General features: G+C 41.9%; 1 protein-coding gene across 3 annotated transcripts in view; it reads left to right on the forward strand.

Annotated features, from left to right (window-relative positions):
* The first annotated feature begins 6 nt into the window (after window positions 1-6).
* Window positions 7-14,579, forward strand: part of LOC107210110 (store-operated calcium entry regulator STIMATE) — a 34,066-nt gene continuing 19,493 nt past the window's right edge. Inside the window, exon 1 of one of the 3 annotated variants that reach the window (XM_015640489.3) lies at window positions 7-126. In XM_015640489.3, coding sequence (XP_015495975.2) covers window positions 63-126 — 64 coding nt within the window. In that variant the 5' untranslated portion in view covers window positions 7-62. Of the gene's footprint in view, window positions 127-12,954; window positions 14,425-14,579 lie in introns of those variants that run through there. The other 2 variants (XM_033517399.1, XM_033517396.1) reach the window with 2 other exon arrangements.

Raw genomic sequence — 14,579 nt, forward strand, 5'->3', positions numbered from 1 at the left:
GCACCCCGCGGCCCGGCCCGGCGCCGGGGCCCGGGGACCGCGGCTGCGAGAACGGCGCCCTCATGGACAGATTCGGCATCTTCCTGCAGGGGCTTCTGGGCGTCGTGGCCTTCAGCACCCTCATGCGTGAGTGGCGGGGCCGCGGCCTCCGGCCTGGCGAGGGGCTGCGGGGCGGCCCGAAGACGGGTCGGGCTCGGTAGCGGCGCCGCGGCAGCGCTGCCCCGGGGCCGTCCCGGGAAGGGCCGGGCTGTCCCGGGCTCCCGGCCGGGGAGGGCTCGGAAGGGCCGCGGCGGCCTCGGGGGGCGCAGCCGCCGGCGCCGCTTTGTGGGTGCCGGGTGAGCTGGAGCGGGGCCGTGCGGGGAGGCCTCAGAGGCGGTGGCTCAAGTCCTTTCGCTTTCTTAAACTTGCCTTCCTAATGCTCGTACCCGAGCTGATGGAATTTATTGGGTGGGTGTGTGTTCTGCTTGGAATACTGCCAGCAGGAGGAGGAGGTGTGTGCGGAACCGCTCGAGTTTGGGATATACAGAAGTCACGGGTTTGGCTGATCAGTTTTACTGCAGGTGCACCTTGTCATGTCACCAGCAGCCAAGTCACACTCGTTTCAGCCGTGCCTCCCTTCCCTGGACGGCCATTCCTGGGCTGTGGAGCAGCCCGAGAGCTGTGTGGCGGCTGACAGAGCTCAGCTGACGGGCAGCAGCTCCTTACACTGCTTTTGAGTGTGGTGGAAAGACAAGGAAGGTCTGTGGTGGCTCCAGCTCTGTGGTGAGGGAGTCACAACAACGTGAAACAGTTCTAATGTATTTTTATCTATCCCGTGGTCTAGTTAGTATCCTTTGGGTTGAGGAGTGGAAAAGAAACCCAGTGCCATTACTCAGCTGACAGTGACCTTGCTGGCAGCAAAAAGTGGGAGAGGGAAAAAACATCAGGGATGTGTTTTGTAGCTTGATCTAAAGACCAAGATCCTGTTTACATTAGAATTGCACTGATGCCTTTTCATGCTGCTGTCACACTATTATGGTTAACTCAGATATTTGCTAACGTTATATTTGCATGCCTTAGTGTCTCAGTCACTATTAACAATTACATTGCTCTTGTAAAAGCTATGTGTGTAGCTGTCATCCTGTGGCTGAAGGGCAACAGTAATCACCAGTGTAGCATTTGGTCAGTGACAGCAGCCTCATAATTAGAAGTTCTAGCAGTTTCCAAACAGAAATACCTCTGTGTAAGAAGGTGATGGGTACACAGTGTCAGTTTTAGATTTAAGGGATACAGATAGGTAATTCTTACGGATTGGGCATCAGAAGATGAAGATGTTAGTTGTCAGGATGGTATCTTTTTCTGGAAATAGTATCTTTATGCATATTACAGTAACACTAGGCAAAGTGAAGACAAGAAAAAGTGACTATAAAAAGTAGGGATGAGAAAAATGAAAACATTGTTGCTGGCTGCACTTTTTGACTGTTTGACTTTAGGTACTGTTAAACCATGAACTGTGAGGAGACTGTTGATGCAATTGTGGCAGAAGGGAGTGGAAGGAAGGCAGCCAGTCCTTGCAATGTCCTGGTGAAAAAAGGAGTCTGTGTCCAAAGCAGACTTAAGCAAAAACCTAGCAACTTATCAGTCTTAGAAGTGCATATATTCAAAAACAGAGTGTAGGTTTGTTTGTCTCAACTTTGCCAGCCACATTCTCTTCCACAGTATTTTGTGCCTCTCCCTGAGCAGAAGCTGGAGATACCACATGAGCCTGATACACTGGTACAGGAGCAGCTCTCTCTCTGTCAGGGGCTGTTCTGTGCAAAAATTCTGTTTGTCTGAATGTTTCTATTCACTAGCACCATAAAGTCACTCCAGGACACCTTTTTATGTCACATGCAAAACACCTGGTGTGTTGTTCCAAACCCTTTAAAGTTTCCTCAACAAATGGCACTTTTTGTGACAGAAAAGCAGGAAATTTTGGCTGAGAACAGAGGGAGCGTGTGACCTCAGCAAACATCTGGGCACCTACACAGCTGTTCCTGGGCTGCTGGATGACACAGCTGCTGGAGCTGCAGCACAGAGCTGGTTGCATTTAAGCTGGAGCAGCTCTGCTCCTGTAGCTGTCTGGCACAAGAGGCGCTGGCACTGAGGGAGAAACAGGCAGCTGTAGGCAGGGGCTGCTTGAGATTTGTGACTGCAGTCAGGCCCCTTTGAAACAGCAGTAATTCTCCAATTCTCCTTGTGCAGCTCTATCATTTCTCCAGCTCTTGTCTTCTTACCCACGTCTGTCTGGTATTTAAATTTAATAAGGAGGAAGTCACTTGTCTTTCTTCTTTTTTTTTTTTTTTTTTTTTTTTTTTTTTGAAAGGAAACACTAGAAGGAGATGTTCTAATACTTTAGTTGTGATTAATTGTACTGAACCCTCTGTAGTAAAAGATATTAAAGTAATGGCACCAGAGATATGTTGCACAATAGCTCTTTATGCACAGAAGCTGTCTTTCTTTGAAAGATATTTGATTTGACACATAAAGAATAAGACATTTTGGTAAGTGGCTAAATCAAAGGCTGACCTAGACGTGCCCTTTTCTAGATAATTTTTACCATGCTTGCATCCTGTGGAAAAAAAGGAAATATTTTTAAATGTAATCTGTAAGAGAAGAAGGACCTTTTCTGTGCCTCACTGCTGGATGTTCATCTACAAAGAACTGAAGAACTGTTGTGAAAGCAAAATTATTTAAGATATGACACTCTGGTTTGCTGCCTTTTTATTCATGCCCCTGTTCAGTTGCTGTGAAGCTGTGCTGTCAGCTGACCTGCCAATGACATCATATTCAGATTTCATATTTGAAGGGCTAAAATGTGTTAAGAATCAGGTTTTTAGTTCACAGAAGATGTGGCTCTCTGCCAGGGTGAGTGTGAGAACTGCCCTGCTGTGTCTTTCTTCTGATACTGGGAGGAAAGGCTTTTCCAGCAGGCACATCATCAGCTTCCCTCGTGTGTTCCCTCACTACTGAATGGGCACAACCAAGGAGTGACAGGAACAGTGAATTTCTCACTGTGAGCTGACAAAATGTTCATCTGAAATTAATTCCTAGGTTTCATTTTCTTTGTAGCTCTTGACTCCCCATTCTGACACACAGGGAATGAGGATCAGTTTTGCTCACTCACCCCACCTTAGCATTTAAATGAATTACTTCCTCCTAGGTTTTTCCAGATTCAGATATAACCTGTCACAAGCCCCTAACCTTTTTCTTGTGGAAGGTGCTTTAGCTAGTGATCACCTGTCCTGAGTTTACATGAGAGCTTCCCTGTCTCCCTTAAAAAGAGTAGAAGTTTGCATGTGGTTTTTATTGTTGTAAGTTAAGGCCTCACAAATCCACTCCTTAGTCTCTCTGGTTCCAAATCGTACCCTGCTGTTCTTTATGTAAAGCAAGTGCAGGGAGGTCCTTTTCTGATGTCTGACTCAGTTGTGAATTTACTTAATGCTATCAGAGCCCACCTGTGTTGTATTTAATTACTGTGAATTAATTTTACTGCTCAACTGTGAGGCTACAGATGTGTGAAACAGTTTCACCCAGATGCTACAGAAGTTCCAGTACAGGAAAAGCTGAACTGAAGTTAGGTGAGACAACTTCTGTTGGGCCTCTCCTGACCACAAGCACTCACTCCCTATCCCAGGGAGCTAACTGATGGAAAAACACCTCATTTTGTCAAGTCTGCTTGGACTGGCAGCCCTCTTGGACTCTGGTTGCTAACTCTCAGACCTGTTAGCCGGATGGTTTTACATGTATTGCTTGGTTTTGTTCTTGTCCCTCCTGCCTTACATATGGATTTGTTTTTCACTGGTTTGTTTAAGCTAAGCACTTCATAACAGGAAGTCTTAATGAGTTTCCCTTGATGCAAGAAATACATGTTTATGCTACAGGTCACTAAGCCAAAATACTTTTTTTTCAAAGTTTGCTGCTATCATATTTGTGTCTTATTTCATAGGACCTTGATTTAAAATTATGACTTTGCTCCTTAGGTGTTTGAGATTCCTTGGTGCAATATTTGTGTTTATTTCCTGATGCCACAAAACAGGTTTTAAATACTTTAGTGTGTTCTGTCTGTAGTTGCAAACATCTTCTGAGTATTCTGTGGTTGGGCTTTCATCAGTAGTGAATGATAAGAGAGGGGTGTTGGCAAGGAATTCTCACACATCTATGATGTTAGATTATTTTTATTACCCAAAGCTGGGAAAGGCATGGGGGAAAACCTGCTGCCCATCCCCTTACCCTGTCTGACAAACTGTTTAAAGTAGTTTATTTTTACTAATCTTGTTTGTCAGAATATTGGTACCTTATCAGAGTGTGGCAGTGTTTGTTTTGGGCTACTTAGGAATGGCTGAGAAATCAGATGTGAGTTGTATTGATGAATTATTGAAATAGAGGCGTCAGCTTGTTCTCTGCAGGTAGAAGGTTAGTGTCTGTCTGTGAGGAAAATATAAATATGCTGTAAAGGAGATCAGCGTGTGGGAGTCTGTTCCCTTTTTATGGCCTTGTTGCAGCTTGTGTCTGTACTCCAGCTGAGAAGGGTTTACAGAAGTGGAATGATTTGGTACAGGTGCAGTGAATACTTGAGTAGGTGGGTTTGCTTTTGAGAGTCACAGATGCTACAAAAAGAAACCGTTCTAATAAAAGATACTATAAGTATTGTAAGGTGCTCCCTTTGCTTACAGTACCTTAAAGGAAATACCTTACAAACTACATCCTTAATGCCAGTTAACTTTACAGCAATCCCACCTAAAAAGCTGTCCAAGGAGAAGGAATGCTTTTTCACATAATGAACTTAGTGGGTAGTATAGTAGAATGTGAAATGCCTTAGCAAAAACGTGCTTTTCAGAGGAATTATTTCATATTTACATCAAGGTAAGGGGGTAATTTTGTGGGAATAATGTTCTGGGGAGAAGGAATTAAAGGTAATTCCAGCTGCCTTTAACAAAAAAACATAGGATAAGCTGTTGGATACAAAAGGTCTAAACCATATGATTTATTTGTTTTCTACAGCAATTTTCTTTATGATTGAGCAGGCTTAGAAAATATGAGAATGTGATAGCCTGTAATATCAGCATTGGCATACAGACCTCTGAGCAACAGCAATTAGTTTATTCTGCATGGCATTTCCTGACATGCTGGGCAGTGCCTGCAAGCTTTATTAATAAAAGCATTTATTCAAAAGATTTTATATTATTCTGACTTGCTAATACTGCATCCTTGAATGTATTTACTCTGAGTGACGCAGTTCAAGTTCACGTGAATTCCTGAGGACCCCTCAGCAGGGGCCTTCGTGTGTCTGGTATTGAAACTTGTCTCGTACAGAAGTGTCAAATCACAAATGGGAGCTTTCCTAGTTATGAAAATATGGACAGCATTGTACTTGAGCACCGCAGACACCATGCAAAGTGTGCTTTATTCGTTTTCCTAGAACTCTCACAAGTGCAAGCTCCTAGTGGCTTGCTAGGTAAATGCAGAAGTGGCATTCCAATGTGTGCAATGAGTTTCAGGAGCTCTCTGAATCAATCCCTCTGCAGGTAAAGGAAGACTAGTAAGATGTGCTGTTGATGCGTGATAAAAGGCGAGGTTTTTAAGAAGTAGGAAGTGCGAGAAGCTCCCCGGGGAGCGGCGGTGGCGGGGTGGGGCAGGACCCTGGACAGCTCCCGGGGCCGCGGGCAGCCCTGGCCGGGTCACAGCGGGGCCGCGTTCCCCTGACCCCGGTCCGCGGCTTTGGCCGCCTGCAGGGAAGGGCTGAGGCAGCTCCCTCCCGTCTGGCTGCGGGCCAGGGAGGAAACAGGATGGAGTGATGGTAATAGAAAGATGTGTTATTCCCTTCCTCCTTCGGGCCCGTTCCGTGGCAGTTAGTGACGATCGGTATCGCAATGCAGTGCAGTAGCTGTTGTTGTGTAGGTTAAGTGGCTGCTTGTAGCTGCAGGACTTGGAAAAGCCCTGTGAGGTCACTTTGGTCACGGCCAAGTAAATTGTGCCTTACAATGATCCAGTGTTTCCTTATCCCCAGCTGGTGAGGTATCGCTTGCAGCCATGCAGCATTGCTGCTGCTTGTTTGTTTTAAATAAATCATCAGCCCTTCCAGTGCCTCTGTGACATCCAGAGCCGTGTTTGAGACAAATAGGAGAGATGCACTATGAGTAGCAGAAAAAAGAAATCCAACCCTACCTAGATTAGTGAAGTAAATGACTTTATTTTACCATGCTAATATTGTATTACTTTTCAACACATGAAACATCTATGTGGAATAAATTCTGTCCAATATGAACTCTCCAGAAAAAGGCAAATCTTGCTGACAAATTTCATGCTGTATAAAAGCATGTAATAATAGGGTTGGGAACTGCTCAGCTGAGCCTTTTTAAGTGAAGAAAATAACCTGGTTTTTTATTAGGACTGCTTGCAAGATGTCCAATTCTTAGTTGCCATAGATTGTAATGGCACTTTATTGGTCCTCATGCCCTACTCATGACAGGTCATTAATATTTTAGTGTCACTAACTATCCTTGAAATGCCATGCTGGTAAAAGTTAAGACAAGGAAAATAAGGCGCCAATTTAGACAAATAATCTGCAATCTCTAAGTCTCTTTTCATTAGGTCTGATACCCAACTTTGTCTTGTTGGCTCAGAAAGTGTTACATTTCCTTATTACTCAGCTGATTGCTGGATGTAGTTGTAGGCCTCGTAATAAAATTGTTCTAAGTATAATTATACATGCCATTCACATTATGAAATGTTTAGGGAAAAGGATAAGTTATGTTGACATTTGTAAACTATTAAAAATGATAAATTATCCAGGAACTCTGAAGCTGTGTTTAATTAGGATGAACTTCTGGACTGTTAGCTAGACTGGAGTTTAACTCTAAAGTGCATCATGAATGTCTTCTTGACTGGTGTTTTATAATTAAATCTGTAAGGAGCTGATTTGTACAGACACACAGGGTGCAATTTTGTGTTCTGTGGTGATATTAATTTCATGGCTAATGAAGTTTGCATTCTTAAAGTGGTATTTAACAAGGTCTCATCTTGTGTGTATTTTGTTGATGAAGTGAAAAATCAGGTCTGCTTTCTCATGCCTGCTGGTAGGAAATGCTTTGCATTCTCAAAGATTTCTTGATCTCAGCAAAATTTATTCCTTGTGAAACTCAGTTTGCTAAATCTCTGGCAGACTGAATACAAGCTCAGAGTTTGCATGAATCTGCCTTTGCAGGTGATGTGGTGTGGGCATGAAAATTTAGGGTTTAGTCAGGAATAACTAAACCTATTCACAGTGCTGGTCATGATAATGAAGACCTGTTTTTCTGCCACTTACCCTGAATCACACATTTTATATATATTTATTGTCATAAGCTGATACATATGTTGTCAAATGTAAGGAAGGTTGAGAATGAAAATGAGTTAAAATGGATTTAACAGTTCAAATTCCTCATAGCTCACTGTTCAAGGTTCAGATTCATAGTTCCAGGTGTGAGTTAGTTTACAGACATGCAGAGCTACAGCAGAGGAAAGTTGTGTAAAGGAAGTTACTAAACTTGTTTTTTTCTGGGTTTTATGATGTTTTTTTCCTCTAAATGTTGCGCTTTTGAAGTTTTTAATATAATAATCAAACATTGTTTTGTAATTTGGTACATTTTGATATGGTTTTAGTCTTCCACCGCATTTTTGGCTACTCCAGGTTCTTAGACCAAGCATTCCTCCTCTCATGGTGATTAATATATGTTTGCTTTCCTGAGAGAAGAGGAAAACTGTGCCGCAGTTCCTTGTTTTATCTGGTGGCGGGACAGTAACAAGCTCAGGAGCAGCTGGTCTGGGAGCTGCAGAGTGCTCAGGATGTGAAGATTTGTGACAAGGAATTTGCTTGGGTGCTGCTTCTGTTGGAGAGGTTTCTCCACTGACGCTGTGAAAGGGATGAGCCCATGGAAGTGACTACAAATAAGATTCACAGCAATCTTGGACAGAGTAGCCAGTCCCCTTGAGTAAGTTCTTTACTTACAGAAATGAACTTTGCTTGCTTTTTCTTGTTTCACTGTGATTATTTTTTTCCTGTTTCTCAAAAATACAGGATTTTTCCATGGAACAAAAATGGCTTTTCAATTACAAGCAGCTATTCACAGCTACCCGCATATATCCTCCATCTCCATAATTTTTGAAGATGCTATGCTCTAAAATTTTAATTCCTTTTTAGAATAATTGTCTTTACTTCCTTCCTGGTATTGGAGAAGCTGCTATTCAACATCTTCCGGCACACTTTCCTTGCTTTGAGGCAGGGAGTGTGACTAACAGCCTATGTTATTTTATATACATAGGACTTAAATGCTGTCTTTGGAAGGTAATTGTAATGTTAGAAGATGAAACAGTCTAAGGAGCTTTAAAATTATGAGGAGGGGAAAACCCCACCCTCCTCCATCTAATCTTAAAACCTTGAGTTACTTCTGCAGTATGTTTTCACTGCTGGCATTAGGTTTTGGTGTTCTTAAGGAGTAAGTTTTGCAGGTGGAAATTGTTAGATGATTTCACCCTGATTTTGTAAATTTAATTTATGAGGTCTATACCTAGTTGTTAGATACATTATATCAAAGTAGTCTGCGTTATTGGCCTCTGATTCTCCTTTGATGGTATTTGATCATGTGTAAAGAGACTCTATGAAAGTAGGTTTTGTATCTTTTGTTCTTTTCGAAACAGTTGGTGTTGTATGAAATGTCTGTTTTGCAATTTAATGCTCTCGTAGTTCCAGCCTAGAAAGACTGAATCTGGTAAGCAGAGCTCTTTAGAATTTAAATGGCCTCTGAACATATAATTTACCTCTACCTTTGGCCTCCTTGATTTAACATATTTGCTGTTTCATCATTTTTTACAAAGTTTTTACAGTTTTCCTTTTACATTTTTTTTTGCATCTGAACTTACATTTCAGGTTTACTTTCTGCTTTTAAAACTGCTGCAGTTTCTGCCTTGCTTAATATTTTAATGAATGGTGATTGAGTTTGGAGCTGTACTTTGGTAGTTCTGCTCATTCCCAAGAGCTGATTTAAAACAAGCAGCTTGAATGACTTAAAGTTCATTGATATCTGTTGTCATACTAATAACGTTCAGAAAGCTTCATGTATTATTGAGAGATCTGGTGAATGCTGTACGTGAAAATGGTGTTGTGAATCATAAATTGTTGCTTAGTGCACATTAATATGGATTGATTCTATTTGTTTTGTACTAAATAATTCATGTTTCCCAAATGGTTCTGATTTCTAACAGGGAAAAAAATCCACTTGAACAGAGCAGACTGTATTTTTCAGTCTTTGCTGGCTGCTTGTATAGCTTGACAAGAACGGCACAGCTGTTTTTCTAGCAACCTTGCTTTTTCATTTGGTAGTTGTTTAATGATACCTGGTTCAGAGTATAAAAGTGTTTGCAGGAGGGGTCTGTATCAACTTTCTAAAGTCAGTCTCACAGACATTTTCACTGGAAGCTTAGATTTGCTTTGCCTTAACTATCTCATACCTGTTGAAGAAACAGAATAGCAAATGCATCTGTCCCATAGAAAGTGCTGGGAAACTGATTTATTATGGCTTTCAAACAGAGCACACCTTAACCCAACAGTGTTGTGGATGTGAAATGCAAAGATAACAAATGCCTGTCTCTTAAGACTGAATTGTGGCTTTTAACTTTATTATTTGGATAAATATTTCCTAAGCTACTTGTGCTGTTTACCTTTGAGTTCTCAAAGCAGTTACTTGCAGTCCTTTATTTTTAGTATTGCCATGGCTTTTGAGAGCCGAGGGCTGGATGCTTCTGTTTACAGGGTGCATTGTAGATGCATTTTATGACTTCTGAAGTGCTCCTCTCTCTGGGGAGATAGCAAATAGGTTAGTAATCAAAAGTAAGAAATTCTGTGCATTTCTCCCTCTGCTTAGTTTAGCTGTTTTTAAAGTAAGCTTTACCTTTAAAAAAAAGGAAAAAAGCTCCATGACAATGGCTATTGATGTGGTGTGTCTGGGCTGCTGGCTCAGCTAAGATGTATTTGTTTCCTTTATTGACAGCCAAGTTAATGCATGTGTCAGAGCCACACTGTCATGTGCTACCAGGATGCACGAGATCAGTCTTGCTGAAATTGTTCTAGGCTGAGTTGTATGCAGGTAATATGATTTATTTGTGTCTCCTACAGCCAATCTATACAAGCTAAGGATTTAGGAAAATTTTTTGGAGCTTAAAGTACGTACATGTTGGGAATAAAAAACTCGCCAGCCTCATGTAATGCATTTGGCTGCCTTTCCTGAAGCAGCAGAATCACCTGATTTATATCATCTTATTTATTCCAAAGCTCAGACAGCAGTATTTAGGGTTCTTTTCCTGGAAATTATTTGTCCTCTCCTCCCCTGCACGATGAAGGGGAGCTTTACTTTGTGATAGTCATTCCCTGCAGAGTGACTGTTAAGTTTTAGCTCTCACAAAACCTTTGAAGGGACAAAATTTACAGGTAGGTTTTTAGCTGACTGTGGAAGCAGGTAGGAAGTAAATGCTTTTACACAGGTAGCTTTCAGTTACTGTATTTCACCAGCATTTATCCAGTAAGCACTTCTGCCCATTTGATAAATCATGTGAAATCCAGTGCTGACACTTTCTTTTCAGTCATCTCATGTCATCTGTGCTGAGACAAAGGAGCCCAGGTCATGAGATAGCTGGGCTTGATGGATGCTTGGCACTGGTGTGTTTAACTTCGCAGTAAAACAGAGCCCCTTGTTCTCTGCTCTGACAAAAGTGCCAGTCAGGCCACAAAGGTTTTGCTGCCTTAACCAGAACATTATCATCACTGCTGCCAGTGGAACAGGGACTGGGATAAGATCTGTGGTTTGCAGGTACCTTGTGGCTGTCCAGGCACTGCATCTTTAGTGTGACATGTCCCTAAATCACCAGCTGGCTGGGTCATTAAACTTGATTGTGTCCAGCTTTCTATAAAGTTCCTCTCTGCGTCGCCTTCTTTAATTACACTGCAGAATCATTAAGGCTGAGGGCACAGTGGAATTAAGAAAAGGGTTGGGTACCTGCATGGTTAATACTGTTTTCTCTCTTACAGAATTTAAAAATCGTTTTTGCCAGGCAGCAAAGCTGGGGGCTCATGCACTTTATAGTGTGTCAGTCTAATACTGACTAGAACAAAGTGAGTTATTCCATAACATTCCTTGAGTGAGTTACTCCATAACTCTTTTCATCATGAAGAAACTGTGTTTCTCCAATGCAGCAATATCACTGGAAATCAGTTCTAGTCCAATATAATTTCTGCTTTAGTATTATGAGTGTCTCAAGTGTGAAAAAGTCTGGGTCCTTAAGCAAAAACATGATGTAGAATTCTGGGGCCCTTATGCAGAGAAATAAACAGCAGGCTTTCAGGGTACCCTCCATTTCAGCATGTAGCTAGTGGGACATAGGAATAGAAGGAAGAATTTTCAGTAGGGCAAAAATTGGATTGCCAAGAGCATAGTGCATTTTGGGACTGGAGAAATGAGCAGCGCACCAAAAATACTGGTTCTTTTGGTGTTTTTTTGCAATCACATTTATTACCTCTTTTAAAACAGATGCACACAGAATTCCTTTTTTGTTTAACTCTGAGTATGGGGAGACACCAAGCTCATAAGTGTCACAAAAGTCTCTGGGAATTGAGTGATACATGGTTTACACACCTATATATCTTTTGTAAGGCATCATTGTAGCCTATTCTCATTGGGCACGTTGTTTCTTGCACAGTTAATTCTAAAAAGAAAAATTCTGTTTTGGGGAAATCTTTTATGTAATCTCATGTAATTACTTATTCTTACTGTGCTGCTACCTCACTGTGTGCTTAAGAAAATAAAGGGAAGGGGACAAAATGAAATGACAAGACTCTTAAAGGCTTTGGTTTAACAGTAAAAGGAGGTAAATTCAAATTAGTGATAAAGATCACAAATAACATGAAATTCACTGGTAGTTTTCATTCCATAGTCATGTGCATTTTCAGGACTTATTAGTGTGCATACACTTGTTCAGAACAGACATGGTTCCCACTGTTGTGGGAAAAGTGTTGATTCTAACAAGTAGAACAGTGTTTTTCAAAGTCTTCCTAAATAGAATTTTTTAAAAAAAATCTGGCCTGCATATGCAGTTGACTTTACAAGTTTTTTACAGGGTTAGAAATTGTAGGTTCAAATTTGTGAGGCATATGGTCTGATATCCAAATGTTCTGAAAATAGTGCTATTCTTTGAGAGTGGCCGTCTGAAAATCTGCATCCGATTCCGAGCTCGGGTGCTCCTGCTTGGTGTAACTTCAGCTGTTACTCCACACACAGTGAGCAAACAGCCTTGTACAGGAAACTTGTAATCCTTGTCAGGAATGCTGGAAATCATGCGAATCAATACCAAAGTAGCCTGCAGATCCCAGCACTCTTGCACTGTGAGGGCTGTGTTGGAGGCTCTGTCTGGTTGCAAACCCGCTATTTGGGAAGCTTGCACTGCAGCAGATTTCTCAGGGTGAGATTCTGTCCCTCCACGTGTGTGCATGTGTGTGATTTTCAGTTAGCCATACTTTAATCCTTTGATAATTGGTTCAAATCTTGGAACTTTTTAAGTGTCAGATCACAGAAAAATGAGTTCTAGACTTACATACCAAATTTTCTTGGAAGGAACTCCAAATGTCACCTGCTCCTAACTCCTGCTCAGAGCAGGGCCAGCCTATGTCCCATTGCTTGGAGCACTCTCCAGGGTATTTTCAAGGTCTGTCAGACTGCAGTCTCTGCATGTTCTTTGTGAAACTTGTTGCAGAAATTTAATTGCTCTCACTGGAAATATTTTAATTCTTTCACCCTGGAATTTCCCTGGCTCCAACTTGTGGCTGTTTGTGAGAAGGGTCCAATTCTGCCCCAGCTGAAGCTGCCCACGCACGTGAGGAAATGTGAGTGTGGTGTACAGATGTGATCCTCACCAACTTCTCCTCCTTTTCTCTCTGGCCAGCTCAGCTGTCGCTTTGCTGAGGTCTGATGGCAGAAATATATAGGAGGTTTATGAAATGAAACACTCAGTCACATGCTTTGTCTGCGACCCATCTTTGAAAAAGTTTTGAGAAGCACTGGAAACACAGGTGAAATTCCCAGCTTTCTCCTCAGAAGAGCAGTATTGTCATAGTGCAGCTGCATAGCTGCAGAGGACACTGAACATGTTGGTTTTACTTCTTTTTAATTTTAAATAAATGAGCTAGAGAAATCTTTGATCTTTACTGGGGTCAGAAAGACTTTTATTGAGAACTGCCAGAACCCGCATCTAAGAAATGCAGTAGTGCATGATACATAGAAACATTTCAAAGGTGTGTGATGACCCAGGTTTGTGCTGCTACAAGAGCAACCATCCAGAAACTTGGCGTTCTTGAATCTGTACTGAAAATACTTCACATCAGCAAAATAGTTCTTGTGGGACTTCTTGAGGAGATGAAGGAGAGAAAGAAAGGCTGGATTTCAAGTGTTGCTTTGCATATTGACAACTTAGAGAAGTTTTATTTCATTTCTCATCTCTGTTCTGGCCCTTATGAGAAGACCCTGTGAGTCTTCTGAAATTCTGGTTGCAAAACTCCCACGTTAAAGAAAGTGTTAGAAACCCTTCCACAGTACTCTAGCATTAATTATTCCTAGAATTTCAATGAAGTGGGAAGACAATTCAATGAACTTAAATTTTGCATTAGCATTACTGTGTCTTATACACTTATCTGTTATCTGTCCATCTGGCAGCTCACATGCTTGTTGGCAGAAATGCTTTTATTTCCTTTCCTGAAAAATTCTGGCACTGAATGTATAAACAAGCAGCGCTTCTTTCTTCATTTATAATTCAGCATGAAATTCTGAACATTATTAGTTAATTAATATTAACTCTGGTGGATGGTTGCTGGTGCTCCGAGCTGGAGCATATGGAGCAGCACCGCGTCCTCGCAGCCAGGAGCCGGCAGATTGAGATCCATCTGTCAGCTGACACACGCACGAGCCCGAGTTTGTGCTGAGACTGCCAAGAGAAACTGGGGCTGGGGCTGGGAATAGCAATCCTGACTGTTCCTGGGGGAGGGAAAAGGGAAAAATTACTTTCCCCTCCCCAATTTGATAGGTGCTTAGAAAGTGCCAGTAAAGATTCCGTAAAAAGCGTGCTGTTTTTTGGTTCCAAAATTAATGTATTACTAGTGAGCATGCTGAGGACCCTCAGTTTACCAGTGGGGTTGTCTACAGCCTGTTGGGATTTTGCTCAGTTTAGTTACTGGGAAGTCTCAAGTTCTGCACCAGGGATATGTTGGGAAGTACCTGGCAATGGCTGCATCTGTCAGAAACACCTGATGCTCACAGACACTGCTGCAGGGAGCTGGGCTGGGCAAACAGCACTTTCTTATGGACCTACTGAGTCTCAAATGTACAGGTACATATTCATCAAGTTGCAACTCCTAAAGATTTTACACATTTAATCTGGGGGAATGCATGTTTGTGCTGTGGTCAGCCAGTTACATTCCCAGAAGATAACTGCAGAGGCTTTCCAAGCTTGCTCTCCTGTTTAATGTTAACTCAAATGAAATG

Source organism: Parus major, chromosome 12 (genome assembly GCF_001522545.3).
Source record: "Parus major isolate Abel chromosome 12, Parus_major1.1, whole genome shotgun sequence".
NCBI lineage: Eukaryota > Metazoa > Chordata > Aves > Passeriformes > Paridae > Parus > Parus major.